Genomic DNA, 18,805 nt, shown 5'->3' with positions numbered 1-18,805 from the left:
TCATTCACATGAGTGACTATGGATCGAAATTCATAAAATGCACTTTACTTAAGAAAAATTTTATCACTTATTTTTTTTCTAGATCCACCACTAATTACTATCATTTAATTTCTTTTAGTCCATCACATCATCAAACAGCTCGAGGAAGTCAAAAATCTCAAAACCAAATAACTCGAATTTGTGTGAAAGATTATTGTGTGCCTCATAGGCATAGTAAACATTAACAAAGTTTTTGAATCTAATTAAATATTGAGGCCCTCAATTTTTTAGGGCCCTGTGCGGTCGAACATGTTGAACATATTTAAAACCTTTGTTGGTGTGTTTAAATCTGCCAAGAAGACAACGGCGGAGTGTCTGAGTTCTCCCAAGAATAAGTAGGGTTCCATGTTCTATGACCCTTAACTTTATCAGCTGATGCATAAGACTCAAGTTCAGCCATTTCTTGAGGAGTAAGTTTGACTGATAAGGCTGCAATATTTTGGTTTAGATTGTTTAGCTTGCTTGTTCCTGGAATTGGGCATACGTCATTTCCTTGATGATGAACCCATGCTAGAGCTAGTTGTGATGTGGTGCACCCTTTTCTTCCGGCCATTTCACTCACTCTTTCATATATTTGTTTGTTATGCTCCATGTTTTCTGCTTGGAATCTTGGCAGATTCTGCAACATTTTTGGAATTCAACATTTGAGCATAGCCTGTGCAAAGCGGTCTACAGTACAGTCTCATTATTAAAGACACCCTAAAAATTCATTTTAATACTTATTCGATTTATTGTTTCAATTATCGAGAACACATATATACTATTTTACACGAGAGTAACCAAGAAATAAAGAGCCAAATATTATTGGTATAATCAATAGAAAGATTTTAACATATACTAGTATTTTGATTTTTTTCTATAAATAATGTAAGGGCCTATAACATAAAATTAGCATAGGGGCCTAAAATTTACGAGACGGCTCTGCATTTGTGTAAGATTGATATGAGAGTTTTTTTATGGCTAGAGACTACAGACAAGAACAAATAATAAATGTTGTGATTACCTTAATTGGCTTCATATTTTATAATCCAGTCGAAATAAATATTTAATTTAATAAAAAATTTAATATTTTGTCTACCATATAAAAAAAATTAGAAAGGTTGCTTGATAGTTGCAAACGCATAAGAATAAATAAATAACGAATACTTTTTTAAAAATGCACCATAAAACTCTAATATGTACTTTTTGAGTCCTGGCGTACATATCGAATATAACAAATCCATACTACTAATAAAAAATTCTTGCATAAGACCGTCTTAACGTGAGACGAGCCCATACAGGCAGCTTATAAAATACATAAAAAAGAAACAATGAAATTTGAATTGTACAGCTTTTTTAAAGTGTTTATGCTGATGCAATCAAATAAAGAATCACAAATTCTTATATAAGACGGTCTCACCATAAGACATGCTTCATATTTGGGTTAAATAGTCTAATAATAGAAACTTTTAACTTATGGACTTGTTGTTTTGAGGTCGTATCATCGTGAGACGGTCTCATGCAAGTAGGGTGATAAAGAATTAGTGACTAATAAATAAATAAACAAAAATTCTTGTATGAGACAGTCTCATCGTGAGACGTGCTTCATACTTGGGTTAAATAGCCTAATGATAGAAATTTTTAGTATAATGAACTTTTTATATGAACTCGTCTCACGGTGAGATGGTCTCATATAAGAGGAGCTGATAAATAAAAAGGAGACCCACCTTGCGGTAATCACCTTCCGGAAAGGCTTCAAGGACTTTGGGCCCCGAAGCAAAGAATCCACGTCCTAATGGGCTGTATGGAACAATTCCAATTCCAAGTTCTCTATGCAACACCAACAAATGTGAAGTACAATGCCAACATTAGAGATGAGTAAAAATAATAAATAATTCACAAGATCACCTAAGAGACTGTGTTATCGTAAGACAATCTTAACTTAAGCTAAAAAGTCCGGTTCAAAATTAATCAAAACGTTCACTGTTGCTTTTGAAATGCTCATTGCATGTATTTTCAAGGCTTAACTTGACACACTGAATAACAAAATGCTCATTATAGTTTTGAAAAGAACATTTCGACCGTAAAAAATGCTCAACTTAATTGTTTAGGATTCACTTGAAAACATATTTTCATGTGTAGCTGATTGCTTTGAACTCAATCCATTACTTAAAGTTTGACCTATTTGACCAAAAAAAATTGCTCTCATCCAAATAAAATAGTAAAAAGAACAAACATAAAGTACACTCTATATAGTATACTTTCTCAGTTTCAAAATATTTGCATTATTTGACTTTATACGTATTCTAATGTATTAATTTAATTTTTAATATTTTTTTATTTATAAAAAAAATTTAAAAATTAGATATTAATAATCTTTGCTTGAAAAGCAATCAAAAAAAATATTACTTAACTGTATTCTAACTTATAAAATAAAAATTAGTCACAAATTAAAAATAATAAATAAATAGTGTAATTTTTCTAATGTTATAATAAGGGTATTACCGGCACGTAGGTACAATTTGGTCCTCTATATCTCGCGACCATAACGACCATTCCATTTGTACAGCGGTTATCGGATGGACGGCGTGTGCTCGCCTGATTGTTGCTGCACATGCTTCTGATAAACCAATGTATTTTATCTTCCCTTCTTCAACTAATTTTTTAAGCTCCCCCATCTACACATCACGTACAAATACAATATTTAAGATTCTTAAAATCACATGGTAAATTGATGTTTTGTCCTTCTATTAAATTTGTCTAACTTTTCTTTTTAATTTTTTATGTCAAATTTTTCTAATTTTTATTTTGGTCTTTCACTTACATTCTTTTCTTTTTTCCCATCCACACATTTTGAACCTTCATTTTCATTTTATTAACACTGCAATATGTTTTTCCTATTTTTTTGTAAAATATCAAACTTATTTATTTTCTTAAGTTTTTCAGCTAATGAGACACTTTTAGGGGAATATAGGACAATTTTTCTGCTAAATTAACTTGAATATAATTTAGGTATAAATTTTACATATTTTGCAACTCCATATAATATGAGTTATTAGCACTTTTATATAAAATAGTTATTATATTAACAACACAAAAGAAAATAAAAATAATATTATTATTACGCCTACCATCTTTCATACTGAATCCAAAAATAATAAATGAGACAGCTCTAGTAGAGTAGTTAAATTTAAAAGCTAATATTAAAATAAATAAATAAAAATAAAAAATAAAAAAAACTCACGGTAACTTCAATGGGAAGTCGAATATCAATACGATGTAGATAGTAAAGGTCAATGTAATCAACATCAAGCCTTTTCAAGCTTGCCTCACATGCTGCCCTTACATAGGCAGGATCACCACGCACTTCAAATTTACCATCCTTACGTGTAATTCCAAATTTTGTTGCCAATTGTACCTTTTCTCTCATCTCTCCTTTTAGAGCCTGATTCACCATGTAAGTTTATTAATTAAAAAAAAAAAAAAAAGCATGTTATATTAGTAATAGGTCTTGACGAATTTTTGCACCTTTACTTGTAACAACCTATATACACCATACTTCCTTCATTTCATTATACATTTATACTTATTACATTTGACTTTTTACGTAATTTAATGTGTTATTTTATACATTTATATGTTAAATTATACATATTTAAAAATTATAAAAAGTTAATATTATGAAAGTATGCGATTAGACGATTCAAACAAGATTCAATTTGACTATATTTTTACTTACGCATTAGCCGCAATATATAATATAAGCTTGAACGATAAATAGTGTCCATAACCAAAATGTAGCAAATATTTCAAAACCGAGAAAGTGTATAACAAAATATCCAAAGGTAGTCATGTTTGATATTTTCCTAGCAAAAGATATTGTCCAATATACAACCACGGAAATCTAAAACTGCCTATGCCATACTTTGGATTATTTGATTAAATACTATATTGGTTAAATACTGAAATAAGTAACATATTAAACAAAAATGGCAATTGGTACCAATTATATATGTTGTTTAATGTGAAAGTTTCCCAAATAAAATTGAAGGGTTTTTATTTCAGATAAATAAATATCTACTCTCCAATTCATTCTGATTTTCTTATTTGATTTTTACACTTTATCCAATACACTAATCCAATTCTAAATTATTTGTTATTGTGTGTGGATAAAAATTATAAAAAATTAATATTGATAGATATTACATTGAGACGAATCAAATAAAATTATATTTGACTATTATTTGACTTCTAGATTAAAAATAATATATAAATTATGTGTGATCGATTAAACAGTATCAAAGAATCAAATAGAACAATTGCGTTTAGAGAAAGTATTACCTTACTGAGAAGAATTTCATTGGTATAAGGTCCATAAACATCAGAAGTGTCCAGGAAGGTGATACCAGAGTTGATAGCATAGTGAATAAGTTCAATCATGGCTTCTTCTGTTTCAGGACACATTCCCATACATCCTAAACCTTGAACCGATACTTCTAAACCTTCTGAACCCAACTTCATTCTCTTAACAATGTCTGCCATTTCTCTAAAAACAAAGAATACGTGGAGAAATGGAAGTGAATTGAGAAAATAGTGCTAATGATTGATTGATAATGGTGGTTTTGTAAATTGTGATTTATTGTTATGTGCACGTGATCCACGAGGGACGAAAAATAGATCTCATTTTTATTAAACAGCTAATCTCTTGAGAGACCGTCTCTTTAAAAGGTTTATCTCAAGCCTAGTCTATTAAGGATTAATCTCTATTTACCGTATTCTTAATGTCTACTTACATTATCCTTAATGCTTACTTACCGTATTTTTAATGCCTACTTTCAATATCTTAAATATCTAATTACATCAATTTAAATGTCTACTTACAATATTTTAGAAAATATATAATGGGCCGGTCCAATTAGAGATGGTAAGAGACCATCTCTCACAACAATTTGTGTTTATTAAATAGGTTTTGATTTAAATGGAAGTCATGGTTTAGGTTTTAAAATAGGTCTTGATTTAATTATTCATACTTAAAATTTTTTATATTTTAAAGGTTTTATTAGTATTAAATGGGTCAATAGGTTGTATATGAGTTTAAATTAAGTCCAAATAAATATAGAAAAAGGTTTCAAACGAACTTAAAATTGATTTTAGGTTGTAAATAAATAGGGTCTAGAATGGGTGTGACAGGTCAAGAATGTTTTTGGTAGATCAGGATCTTAAATGGGACTAGAGAGAGAATATGGGTTGGGTTTGGATTTGAAGGCCCTAAACCCAGACACATTTCTTGTTTTAGACTTGGAATCGACTAGAAATTGAAACCAGATCCTAAAAATAAGGCCGAGTCCAATGGGATTTTAAGCCCATGATCATCGCTAAATCTAGTTATACTATTAAGGGTCTTACATTTATATTTTATTCTTTTATTTTTTAAATTTAAGAGTGTTATATTAGTTTATAAATTCTTAAATGAGACGGTCTCATAATGAGACTATTTTTATTAGGTTGACTAATGTATATTTAGTCTCTTAAATTGATCACTATAATTTTTAAGCAATCAATTAGAAACATCTTATGATCAGATGGTCTACTGAAGACAAGCTGATATAGCTCTTTTATAAGTTTTAGCTTATTGTTGTTTGATCATTTGTCCTCAAGGATTTATGGGTTAAGTATTCCTTCAAATCAGGATTGTGAAAGTATGAGGTAAGTTTAAAATAAAATCAGCCCAAATAAAACAGAAAATTTGAAAAAAATAAGATTATTTAACAACTTAATTCCAAAAATAAGCTCTGTGAAAACTTATTTTCCAAAATAAGCGTCCGTACATCTAAGCCTAGCCTCGGGAAGAGTCGCTGTTAGTAACAGTGAAAGTGAAAAAAAAAAAAAATTAAAAGCTCAAAGTCGCTGTTAGTAACAGCGACTTAAAAAAAAATTTTAAGCCCAAAGTCGCTGTTACTAACAGCGACTTAAAAAAAAATTTTTTTTTTTTAAAGTCGCTGTTAGTAACAGCGACTTAATGCCTTTTATATTTTTTTGCACAATTGATTTAATCTTACTAAACAGTATTTGTGAATCGAAATCCCAAGATCATGATCGGTACAAATGCAATCTATTGCCATAATTGTCATCCTTTTTGCACATATGGCTACCAAATTAAAGATCAAGCTTTCCTCTTAATTCGTTTATTAAGGAAATCTCCTACCTAGAACACAACCATAACCCACACCAAGAATACCATCCAACATTGCTTACCTAATAAACACGAACTTATACGTACCTAATGCCCCATACTGGTTTGGCATATATATTAAGAAAGAGTAGGGACCACTCTAAATAAGTAGGTGACATGTGATTTTAAGGGTAAATATATTGGTAAAAAAAATGAATACTATAAATAGAAATTAGACATTTAAGGTGTACTTACCCAAAAAGAAAATAAAAACATTTCTCTAAATCGGAGGGAGTACTACTCTTGTAACATTACTAGTAGTATACAATTAAAATAATTGTAGGAGCCAAAAACTAAAAATTAAGCCAAAATAGTGAACCACAAGAGTGGGCAACAAGGGTGGGCCGCATTGTAACTTAGCCATTAAATCAATTGTGCAAAAAAATATAAAACCCATTAAGTCGTTGTTACTAACAGCGACTTAAAAAAAAAAATTTTTTTTTTTTAAGTCGCTGTTAGTAACAGCGACTTTGGGCTTAAAAATTTTTTTTTTAAGTTGCTGTTACTAACAGCGACTTTGGGCTTTTAATTTTTTTTTTTTTCACTTTCGCTGTTACTAACAGCGACTCTTCCCGAGGCTAGGCTTGGATGTACGGACGCTTATTTTGGGAAATAAGTTTTCACGGAGCTTATTTTTGAAATTAAGTTGTTAAATAATCTTATTTTTTTCACTTTCTCAATAAAACATGGATGACATTGATTAAAATAAATGGGTTGGGCCCAAATGTCTCTGGATTTTAATTCGGGTTTGAAATTTAACTTGAGACTTCTAGACATTCACATTGGCCCAATTGTCTTCTAATTATTCTCAATTGCAATATTATTATTTATTAATCTCTAAAATAACCTTAAGCAAAACACAAACATGAGAAAGCACTCTATTCTCTCTTCATTGTTGTTAAGTTCTTAAACTCCATTATTTTCACATTTGAATATTGAGTAAACGCAGATAAATCTTGTATTGTTGATTCTCTGATTTTAGTTTATATTTATATTCTTAAATTTTATATTCACACTCTTAAATTGATATTCATTACTGCTTTAGCTATTCCGACTCAATTCACAACATTAACCCACAAACATATAAATACTTTTTACTAAATAATTTTTTTCAACATATACTCTCTCCAATTAGTTTTGTTGTATTGTTTATTTTTCGGCTTTATTTATCAATCTCTCCAATAAAATAACACAACTAAATTGATTAAATGGAGTATATACTATAAATAAATAAATAAATAATTTAAATAAAAAAGAACACTTTTAAAAACGCAATATTTATTTTCAAATCTGACACCCCAAATTAAAGTATAATATAACACTTTTAAAAACGCAACATTTATTTTCAAATCTGACACCCCAAATTAAAGTATAACATATATATATATATATATATATATATATATATATATATATATATATATATATATATATATATATATATATATATATATATATATGAAGATGATACTATTGTTGATAGATCACCTTGGTAGATAAAATAAGGGAGGCATTCCCATGCTTCCTGTTACAAATTATTTCCCCACAAAAAATTGAAAATTAATTTACATAAACAAACATTGAATACAATAAATATGGATACAAAAGCCTTTGTCGAATTGGCTAGAGACATTTTTGTAGCCATTATAATTTTGTCACCATTTTGGAGACATTTAAAAAAAACTTTCACATAATTTCAAATTTTTTAGAGATAATTAAGAAAATTAATATTTTTAAGATTATAAAACAACTCTAAATTTATGATTTCAACTTAATGTTCACGAAAGTATGATATCTTGACCTTAATAGTCAAAAGTACGGGAAATCCATGATATAGGTCATGAGTCTTGACGCAATATCATGTACTTTAAATATAGTTTAGCTTAAAATTAAAATACTCAGTTTTGTTTGGTTTTTCCAACAAAATAGAAAAGACCTAACCCAATCAAATCAGAGTATCGCACAAAATGTAAAGTCAATTCAATCCGAAACATTATTAATTTAATTTAATTTAATGTATTTGAATATCCACTTCTCCTGATAAGCATGCATATTCGACCAGGAGATAAACAATGCAAGTCCAGAACCGTCCAATTTGTATTCGTTTGTTTTGAATTATAACATGACTTAATCCAAACTTCAAATGACATTTACATCAAATGTATTGAGCTATATTAACATATTTGTAGAAGTGTGACTTGAGTTTAGACATTCTTAGTCATAGTGTTACATGACACTTTTTTGTAGATGAACTTTAGACCCCCTAAAAGATGTATAACAAATATATTAAAGCTAAACCCTGGGCTTTGTTTGATTGGTAAAGCTAAGAGTCACCCAAGACTTGGCAAGGTACACGTATGGAGTGAATGGAATGGGATTAAACCCTTGATGCTCAAGGTATATAAATGTTACAATAATTGGAATATGCTTTGGGAGAAAAGGAGATCATAAGAGCTAAGTGGAAGAAACAAGAAAGAAGTAAATAGCAACTTGTTTAGATGTGCTTAAACAAGTATATTAGGTGCTCGAACGAGCAAACTACAATACAATTTGCATCGCTTTGAATAATTTGTTCCTTATACCTACCTCTTTATGTACTCCTTTACTGTACTAGCTGAAAAGTGACCCAAGCTAAAAGCTTGAGCCTTCATATCCCTTGCTTACCAACAAATGCAATTCTCTACTCTAGCATGCTTGCTTCCTTACATCTCCTCAAGATGTAATCCCTTCATATTTGTTTTGAGCATTCAAACTTTCATATCCTTTAAACGTAAACATAAATAAAATAAACAGTAGCTAGGAATTAAGGAGGATAGCCACTATTATTTGGTGAACCTCATCAAATCATTGTATTATTATTTTTTACATTTATTTTATGCTTAAATCATCTTATTACTTGCTATATTGTCATGTTCATTAATTAGTGCTCGTTCGAGCTATAACTTTTAACCTTTTTTAAGCACCTTGGCCGATCGTTTCCACTCCCATAATTAGGCCTCCCAACACAAAACCAAAAATTATGCCACTTTTAAAATATTGAGATATAATACATAAATAAACACCTCTAAACATAACAACTCTAAGTACAAGTATAACTTGGCACTAGAAAGAAAGATTAAAAAAAAAAATTTCCCATTTGACTTTATGATTCATTGATTGACTCCCTAAAATAAGGAGACTACAATAAATAAAAAGGTTAGAAAAGGCCAAAGTTAGTCAGCACGGGTAGATCAACGAGAAATTAAAGTTTCACTACACTTTAAAGGCCACTTTGTAGCTGGTAGTTGATACCACTTTTTCATGAACTTCATTCATAGACTTAATTATCTACCATTTACACTACAAATATAACATTTAAAAAAAACCACAAGAAATCATCATATATCATATCATCGTCGTCGTCCCCTAAGTATAGTATGGGTAGACCTCCTTGTTGTGATAAAGATGGCATCAAGAAAGGTCCATGGACCCCTGAAGAAGATATCATTCTTGTCTCTTATATCCAAGAACATGGCCCTGGCAATTGGAGATCTGTTCCTACCAATACCGGTATTATATTTTATTTATTATATATATATATATATATATATATATATATATATATATATATATATATATATATATATATATATATATATTTATTGATTTGATTATAAACTACTATATCTTAGTTTTAGGGTTTTTAATTTTATTGCTTATTGTGTTTGTTTGTACTTGATCATCATGTTATATGGGTCAAGCAACCAATTCAACCAATAATTTTTGGTTGAGTTGGTTCCTTGACATGGTATCAGAAGCCAGCGTTGCAAGAGGTCACGAGTTTAAATGTCAATCATCCCTCATTTATGTGGAGGCCTTGTGTTGCATCCACACTTTAAGCACAAAGGGCTCTCGTGTGAGGGGGCGAGTTAAAGTATATAACATCATATGGAGCCATAACCATCAACTTAGGTTTTTGGTTGAATTGGTTCCTTGAAAATGTGTGAGTTGGGAAAGAATTTGAATAGTTGCTTAGTTTAATTTGTTGCTACTTGTTAGATTAGTATAGTTCTTGCTAGTTGGTGGGATGCGAGCTAATGTCTATAAGTCTTTTTTTAGAAAATATTATTTTATATTATGGTGGTAATTCGTACTTAATCATCATGTTAATTATGATTGTATGAGAGTCGGGATTTTGATTGGTTGCTTAGTTTGTTGCTGTTAGAGTTTATGATATATTTTAGGGTTAAGTTGATAGTTAAGGCTCTAAGATATGTTATATACTCTAACAATTGCTAAATTTGTATATGCGTTGAGCCAGTTGCATATTATGTTTGTCATTCTTAATGCGACACATTATGTTATGAAAATATGAGAGTCGAAAATGATGTGATTGGTTGTTGTTAAGTTAGTATATAGTTCTTACTAGTGGGTGGGATGCCTTGAGCTAATGTTTGTAAACCTTTTATTTTAAAAAAAAGAGATATATAGCTGTATATGATGTTTATTCCTACGTAATTATCATGTTGTAAGTGTATGAGAGTCAAAAATTAATAATGTGATTAGTTATTTATTTTGTGGCGTTCAGCTAATTTGATTCTTTTATTTTGAAAGACTACCATATGTGGAAAAAAGATTATAAATAATTACTAGTAATTGGCTCAACTATCCTTCTCCTTTCTCCCATTGTATAAGAAATAGAATAATTTCTTTTTTTTTTTTTAAATTTTTAATTGTCAAAGTTATATGATATACGTGTGTGTTAGTATTGTATGTTGATCACATATGTTTGTTTTGGAAAGGATTACAAAGATGTAGCAAGAGTTGTAGGCTAAGATGGACAAATTACCTCCGACCCGGAATCAAACGGGGCAACTTCACTCCTCATGAAGAAGGCATGATTATCCATTTGCAAGCTTTATTGGGTAACAAGTAATTAACATTCCCTTAATCAACTTTTTTTGCTGTTCAATTATAAGATTTTTCACGCGAAATAAACAAAAAAAAGTTCATATTACTAATTGTATATATAATTTTGATTTGTTTAGATGGGCAGCAATTGCATCATATCTTCCTCAAAGAACAGATAACGATATCAAGAATTATTGGAATACCCATCTAAAGAAAAAGCTTAAAAGATTTCAATCGACTTTTCAACCCGATCCACAAGCCTCAAATGCCACAACGTCGTCATCATCATCTCTAAATAGCAAATCAATGAACGAGGATCATAGTTTTTATCATAACAATATGGTAATACCGATTCAACCATCATCATCAACATCAACATCAGCATCAACATGTTATGCCTCGAGTACAGAGAATATTTCGAGGCTTCTTGAAAGTTGGATGAAATATTCTCCAACTTCCAAGACCAAGTTAATAACTAGTGACAACCACGACCACAACCATAATAATAATAATAATGATGAAAATAGCACAAATTATAATGGCTCGTATTTTGAAAAAGATCACGAAAATCAATTTAAGTCAATATTGTCATTCGACAACCTTCTTAATAATAATAATAAGATTGTCGTGACAACTATTGGCGAGTCCAATGAAGACGACACTAACGAAGAAGTTGAAAAGGTACGTGACAAGAACACGGATAAAATTAACGACCATGATCAAATTAATCCTCCATTAACGTTCTTAGAGAAATGGCTTTTGGACGAATCTACTACGTCTCGTCATGTAGCCGAGGAGATTTTGAGGCTACCATCCATATTCTAAAGTTGAATATGATCATGATGGTGTATTATCTATTATCATTATTATCATTATTATTAATTAGTACAAAATAATTAATTGTATTAATCAACCAATTAATATATGTATTATTAGGTGTGGTCGTTAATGATAATCAATAAGTATATATTACCTACATTTAGGGTAATGTTTTGCCCTTTTTAGGTGGGTTCATGTACGTTCTATTTTACGTATTCTTATCTAAGTTTTTGAAATAGAAAGAACATACAAAAGGATAAGATTTAGATGAAATTCGTTATTGAACACCACTCTCGAATAAAAACTTATGCATATATGTTATATTAGCTCTGATACCATATCAAGTGACTAATTAAACACAAAAAGTGAATGATATTTAAACTTGAAACATTTCGTTATGTTAGCTATGATATCATATCAAGTGGCCAACCTAACCAAAAAGTTAATATAAAACTATGAGATATCAAGTATTGTAGAAGACCTTATGAGCTAAACTAATTTGACTAGATATTTGAGTTTGGTTTTATAATTGATGAATAAAGTTGTGATCTGAGTAAATTTATTAATGGTAATGGACCCTTAATGTTAAGTACGTACAGCTGCATGCATGTGGTGAAAGAGGGACCAAGCTAATTGAAAGCGTAAAATTGAAGAAGAGAAGGGCCCCACACAATAACAATGGTGGAAATTAATTTGGATGAAAGCTCCAAATTGCTATATAGTCATCCTTATTAATGCTTGAGCCTGAATTTTCAGCATTTAATGTGATGACTAGATTGCAATTACTAATCTTAGTCCTTGTCATGTTGCGTATTCTATGCTGCTAAACGGTCATCTAATAATTTCTTTCACCTTTTCGAATAAGTATTACTTTTCTTTAAAATGTTATGAGTTTGATTCTCAATTAATCTTCTTTTTCTGGAATCTGCTCACCATCAGAATGTAAAGATGGTACAATTAAATTTTAATTGTTATAATTTCAGTTTTCCATATACAGCGAATAAGAAATTTCAAAATAACAAATTTTTTTCAAAGAGACATGAATTATATACGGAAACATTTACTCTCTCAGCCTTATTTTTCTTTTTCCATTTTTAAAATTAGTCATAATTCACACTTTTTTTTTAAAATTTTCATACATTTTTTAACTTATTTTTTTTATCTCATTCTATCATTCATGCATTTCTCCCTTTAAAATATACCCTTTCATCACTTTTTATTTTTTATTTTCACCTAATTTATACTTAGGATTATTTGCTTAGGATAAAGGGAAATTATTTTATATCACAATAAAAATTCATTTAGTGCATACTCTTATACTATAATATTCTCGAATATTTCCAAAGAAATTAGTTTCATAATGAGTTCATATCATACAATTTAATAAAAGTATTTAAAATTGGCCAAGGTCAATTTCCAGACACTATCATATAGATTAACATTATTATTAGAGAAAATCTACTTACATGTATTCTATAATATATCATACAATTTAATTAAAATATGTCATAATATTGAATAATTCTTTTTTGGTTTATATATATATATATATATATATATATATATATATATATATATATATATATATATATATATATATATATATATATATATATATATATATATATATATATATATATATATATATATATCACATGAGACTTGTACAAGTTCTTATGATCTATTGCATGTTATTGAATTTAATTACAAAGGGTCTTTAATTTGATATTTTACATACGACTCTTGAAAAATTAAAAAATTTAGCATCAATGTATGTGCGAATCAATAAAACATATCAAATCCTCGCAAAGAATCGTTCTCAAGAAATTTGCAAGGAAGATAAAGGAGGAGTATCGGAGTCGAGCCATGAATAAGTTTTAGTCAAAAGTCGATCACCAAACACATTATCAGCTGAGCCATAAGACTCGATTTCAGCCATTTCATCAGGTGTAAGTTTCACGGACAAGGCTGCGATGTTTTGGTTCAGATTATTGATCTTGCTTGTGCCCGGAATAGGACACACATCCTCCCCTCGATGATGAACCCAAGCAAGAGCAAGCTGCGATGTTGTGCACCCTTTTCTCGCTGCCATTTCACTCACTCGTTCAAAGACGTGGGTGTTACGCTCGAGGTTTTCAGGTTGGAACCTCGGTATAGTCTACAAATATGAAGTTGACTAATGTGTATAACCGAAATTTCTCAACTGGATAATACTATAAAGTAGCTCTCATCTAGGCTCCATCTAAAACGGAGTTCAGGGAATCAAATGTTGCAATCTTACCCTTGTGAAAACAAAGAGGTTAAAATTGATTGACTTTTGATCGCAAATGTCATATGCAACGAAGAAGTGCACACCATATGTTTAGGAACGTACATACCTTTCGGTAGTCACCTTCAGGGAAGCTTTCAACCACCTTGGGCCCCAACGAGAAGAATCCCCGACCTAAAGGGCTATATGCAACGATCCCAATCCCTAGTTCTCTGTTTAACATCAAACAGATTATGCTAACTATCTGCTTAGAAGTACACATATAGGTAAGAGGGTCCTAAAATCACCAATCATCAAAAACTAGAACAGGATGTTTTCACGAAAACTTGTTGGCAACCTGTTTGAAAGTATATAACATATCCTGAGGCCTTAACCATCAGCTTAAGCTTTTGGTTGAGGCCCCAGAATATATTATATGTTATATACTATAACACTCTTATGACTACAGGCGTACCGGCAAGTAGGAACTAATTGTTCTTCTAAATCTCGAGTCCACAAAGACCACTCCATCTGCACAGCAGTTATGGGATGGACGGCATGAGCTCTTTTGATTGTTGCTGCACATGCTTCAGATAGACCAACATACTTAATTTTCCCTTCTTCAACCAGTTTCTTGAGTTCCCCCATCTGAACATTGGATAGAAGAAAAATGATGGAAGCATTAGAGACTTCAATTGAAATAGATTTGTGAATTATTGATGTACTGAAGACACTACTAACCGTGACTTCAATTGGAACACGAGTATCAACACGATGTTGATAATAAAGGTCAATGTAATTAACATTGAGTCTCTTCAAGCTAGCCTCACAAGCAGCCCTCACGTAGGCAGGATCGCCCTGCACGATTATCTTGCCATCGACAGATTTTAACCCAAATTTAGTTGCCAATTGTACCTTCTCTCTTATCCCTCCTTTTAGAGCCTGATTCATCAAATTCCCACAAAAAAAAAAAAAAAAAAGCAAAGGAAAAAACTCATCATAAACAACACAATATTAGAACACTATAAAAGCTGTCTGATCATATAACATCGAACAAATGGATTTTAAAACTATATGGGGAACTATTATACCTAGGAGAACTTATCTACATGACTGCAAAGCTATAAACCTTACTGCTAAGGCGTGTAAAATTATACGGGTTTTGCACCGCATCCGCTTCAACTATGGGTATGACTTTAGTGTGTAGTGGGTGGATAAGGCTATGAAAAGTCCTACCCGTCATGGGTAGTGGATAGGTTACCCGCTCCATACCCACCCGCCCAGCTCTATATCCACCCATCCCACACCCACCCACCCATTTTGCAATCCCTACTTCATTCATTATCAATTAGAAAAACTACTCTTACAAGGGAGAAAAAAAGATGAAATTTGGAAAATTTTGCAATCAATCAATCAACTTATTCAAAAAAAGGATAAATTTTGTGCCCTGCTCACAAAATCCATTAAACCCAAAGCCTACCATTTACAGCCTTTCCTCCAAATAATCTCCCAATAAAACAAAACATAACAAAAATATTGAAATTTTCAGTAAACACAGAGTACAAACAAACAACAATAGAGATGGCGCAGAGTACATCATTCGCAAGTTAATTCGCTTTTTGAATTCGCAATTGCTCAAATGACCCTAAAATAACCCAAAAATGACCATAATTTGCTTTTTTAGATTCGCGATTCGCGATTCGCAAGGAGATTAGTGAATCATGTGACAACGAGAGGGTGAATTTAGTGTCTGCTACACAAAATTCATGAAATGAAACTCCACTAATTCCCCACATTTACCATATTATATCCAGAAGGCATAAGAATATTGAATCTTCTCCCCAAAACCCAACACTTTTAGGGTACAACTACAAATATTTATAAGATAACTATAAGTAAAACCCACCAATCATTGCATTATCCAGGAGTTGAGGTCTAGTGTATAGCAATATAGTGGTTAATTCAGACCTTAGAATGTTGATTCAGGATGCCAATCAAACAACAGATTTCTCAAACTGTGCAAATTTCTCTTTGCATGATGAATTCTTTTTAAAAGGAAATGGAATTAGTAGTAGGAACCTTGTTACCAGGAAAGACATTTGATTTGGAACGGAGAACGGGAACGGGAACAAAGAATGCAACCAAGACTCAGAAACGATTGGATATATATACATATAAAAAAATATATTTAAAAACAAAATTAAATTAAAAAAATTTATTTTCTTTAAGAAATTGTTTTTAAGTGGAATTTTATAGTTTTCTAGGTTTTATTTTGTTTTTTCCTCCTTTTTTCTTTAATTTGTAAATGAAGGCAAAAAAAAAGTCTTCTAAATCCGGACGTCCCCTTGAAACAATTTGGGTCGCGTTTCGTGGTGATTAAGGACGGATGTTTATGGAACGTGACTACATTCCACGTTCCATGTAACCATGTAGGAGCTCATATACAGATGTGCACTAATTTATAAAGTGGATGCATAATAGTCCTAAAGGAGGTCATTCAAGTAAAATTGATCTGAAAAAGTTGGAATCACAGTTTTTGGAAATGTATGTCAAAAACAATGAGTCAATATTGAGACATTTTATGGCTTGTTAAATTTCTAATTTGAGAATGTGTTAAGTTCTAGTTTGCTGCAACCTCTTCCAATCTCATTGAAGATATGGCTTGACATTTCTATGTATTTACTTGGGGATGAATTGCCTAAGTTCAACAAGTAAGGATGTGGTATTTGTAGTTCTGTTTAGAAATGTGCTCATTTTATGACATAGGAAGTGGAAATTTAGTATAAAACCCCACAAAGTGCAGGAATTTAACCAGCAAGGGAGTGTTGGTAACTCCAAATTCATGTGTTAAATTGTCAATTGCAATTTATAGTGCGCAATCAAACAAATAAAACATTTTTTAAATCACAAACATAGTAATTTTCAAGAAATTAGAAATTCTCATAGAAACTTATTTCAATGTGTAAGCGTCAACCAAACGAGCTCCTAGACGACCTAACATAAAATCTAGGAGCGCAGACCATATACCTTATCAAAAGAGTTTGCGGATAAAGAGCGCCTCAATTTAGCATGCATTCACAATTAATCATAGAGCAAACAAATTTAGAGGGGAAAAAAGGTAGCTTGCCCATTACAATTTCACTAGTAAAACTGTAAAAGCACCATAAATTTCACAATATCCAAAACAACCAATAATAAAGATTCAAAATTTAGACCTTTCCCACAAAACCCACAAATAAAAAACCATAAATTTTAGCATAAAACTACAAATCAAGCCCACCAATTGAAGGAAATTGAGCAAATGCATTTAAACCAATCAGTAACCAAACAAAAATAAAGGGAAAAATGGTACCTTTCCTAGTAGAATTTCACTAGTAAAAGGGCCATAAAAATCAGCAGTATCAAGAAAAGTGACACCAGAATTGATAGCATGACGAATGACAGCAATCATCTCATTTTCTGGTTTTGGAGGACGAACTAATCCAGCACACCCAAGTCCTTGAATTGACACCTCCAGACCTTGTGAACCCAGCTTCATTTTTCTCACTTCTGCCATTGATAAAATCTTGTGAGTTGTGACTACTTTCTTGGAGATATTGAGCTTATTATAACCATAATCCACGCTTATTTGCGTATGACAAGTTTGGGTACATAGTGAGAGTGACGGAACAATCTGGCTCGTTGTTTGTTAGATGGACACTGGAGTTAGAACTTAGAATGTTAGATACCCACGCTTGACTTTTAGGAAAGTTTATCATCTCTGTCCATATTCGTTTTATGTCTATTTATGTAGTGTTTCTATCACTTTTTATTAATCTTTATTTATACACATTTTTTTTTTATTATTTTCAGTTTTAATGGTACTTTACTTGATAATTTAGTGGTACTAGTATTTTTTTAATTCTTATGTCATTAATAAATATTGCAATCTTTCGAAGAAAGAGGGATCAAAGTATTTTTAATGTCTCACTCTTTTAAAAGTAATAAGACAAAATTCTTTGTTAGTTGCGTGATTTTCTGTTTTACTCTTTCATAAAAAATTTGATTCTTGTTATCTACAAGAAACATTAATTTATTTATTTCTCTTGTCTGTAGGGATTATCTAGTCCACAACTAAATCAAAAAATAAAGACATAAGACTTATTCTTTTACGATGGAGTTTGGATGTTGGTTGTTTTGTTTAGAGAAATTTTTTTTTTTTTGTTGGCTTTAAAATTAGTAAGATAAATTGGCTATTTAAAGAAATATTTGATATAAAAATAATTGGTAATTATTAATTATTTATTAAAGAAAATGAATCAACAATTAAAAATCAATGGAAAGATAACCACATAATATGAGATTTACTATCCACATAAGTGAATAGCTTCTAAGTATATCAAACAATATACTCATATTTTCTAATATGTGTATGTATATAATTTTTTGATAAGTTCAAACAATATAATTGTTTTACCTAGAAGAATATCATACGTAATTTAACTAGTTAGTGACCAGTGAGTATCACTCGTTATTCTTTTTATAGCAAATATCATTGGATCCATACAACCATGTAATGGGTATTGTTAATATGTTGTATTCTTTTTATTAATAAAGTT

At 30.7% G+C, this 18,805-nt stretch overlaps 3 protein-coding genes across 4 annotated transcripts; 1 reads left to right on the top strand and 2 right to left on the bottom strand.

The window, feature by feature from the left end:
- Positions 1–155: 155 nt before the first annotated feature.
- LOC130813786 (probable aldo-keto reductase 2) lies at positions 156–4,613 on the bottom strand. Its single transcript, XM_057679667.1, has 5 exons — positions 4,360–4,613; positions 3,263–3,463; positions 2,524–2,696; positions 1,746–1,848; positions 156–658 (listed from the first exon to the last, which is right to left on the bottom strand). The coding sequence occupies exons 1-5, from the start codon at positions 4,558–4,560 to the stop codon at positions 323–325; spliced, it is 1,014 nt and encodes a 337-aa protein (XP_057535650.1). The 5' UTR covers positions 4,561–4,613; the 3' UTR covers positions 156–322.
- A 4,850-nt stretch (positions 4,614–9,463) lies between these two features.
- On the top strand, positions 9,464–13,007 carry LOC130826181 (transcription factor MYB60-like). The gene is made up of 3 exons (XM_057691750.1): positions 9,464–9,799; positions 11,032–11,161; positions 11,278–13,007. Exons 1-3 carry the CDS (start codon positions 9,667–9,669, stop codon positions 11,963–11,965), a joined length of 951 nt encoding a protein of 316 aa, XP_057547733.1. The 5' UTR covers positions 9,464–9,666; the 3' UTR covers positions 11,966–13,007.
- Positions 13,008–13,624: 617 nt separating this feature from the next.
- LOC130825652 (probable aldo-keto reductase 2) lies at positions 13,625–17,966 on the bottom strand. Of its 2 annotated transcripts, XM_057690988.1 has the most exons (5): positions 17,560–17,963; positions 14,949–15,149; positions 14,683–14,855; positions 14,338–14,440; positions 13,625–14,117 (listed from the first exon to the last, which is right to left on the bottom strand). In XM_057690988.1, the coding sequence occupies exons 1-5, from the start codon at positions 17,761–17,763 to the stop codon at positions 13,779–13,781; spliced, it is 1,020 nt and encodes a 339-aa protein (XP_057546971.1). In that variant the 5' UTR covers positions 17,764–17,963; the 3' UTR covers positions 13,625–13,778. The 2 variants fall into 2 exon arrangements, with proteins under 2 accessions (XP_057546971.1, XP_057546963.1); XM_057690980.1 differs by having other exon boundaries at positions 14,683–15,149; positions 17,560–17,966.
- Positions 17,967–18,805: the final 839 nt, after the last annotated feature.

This window comes from Amaranthus tricolor, chromosome 1, assembly GCF_026212465.1.
Source record: "Amaranthus tricolor cultivar Red isolate AtriRed21 chromosome 1, ASM2621246v1, whole genome shotgun sequence".
Lineage (NCBI taxonomy): Eukaryota > Viridiplantae > Streptophyta > Magnoliopsida > Caryophyllales > Amaranthaceae > Amaranthus > Amaranthus tricolor.
Note: the sequence above shows the minus strand (reverse complement) of the source record. Positions and strands in the feature narration are given on the sequence as shown.

Bases quoted from the DNA above. Each gene is read 5' to 3' on its own strand.
- LOC130813786 (XM_057679667.1), bottom strand. From the start codon at position 4,560: ATGGCAGACATTGTTAAGAGAATGAAGTTGGGTTCAGAAGGTTTAGAA. The intron at 3,464-4,359 runs GTAATACTTTCT...ATGGTGAATCAG, and splicing joins ATGAAATTCTTCTCAGTAAG to GCTCTAAAAGGAGAGATGAG. The intron at 659-1,745 runs GTGGGTCTCCTT...AAAATGTTGCAG, and splicing joins CGGAAGGTGATTACCGCAAG to AATCTGCCAAGATTCCAAGC.
- LOC130826181 (XM_057691750.1), top strand. From the start codon at position 9,667: ATGGGTAGACCTCCTTGTTGTGATAAAGATGGCATCAAGAAAGGTCCA. The intron at 9,800-11,031 runs GTATTATATTTT...TGTTTTGGAAAG, and splicing joins ATCTGTTCCTACCAATACCG to GATTACAAAGATGTAGCAAG. The intron at 11,162-11,277 runs GTAATTAACATT...TGATTTGTTTAG, and splicing joins CAAGCTTTATTGGGTAACAA to ATGGGCAGCAATTGCATCAT.
- LOC130825652 (XM_057690980.1), bottom strand. From the start codon at position 17,763: ATGGCAGAAGTGAGAAAAATGAAGCTGGGTTCACAAGGTCTGGAGGTG. The intron at 14,441-14,682 runs GTACGCCTGTAG...GATGTTAAACAG, and splicing joins CAATTAGTTCCTACTTGCCG to AGAACTAGGGATTGGGATCG. The intron at 14,118-14,337 runs GTATGTACGTTC...TCATATTTGTAG, and splicing joins CTGAAGGTGACTACCGAAAG to ACTATACCGAGGTTCCAACC.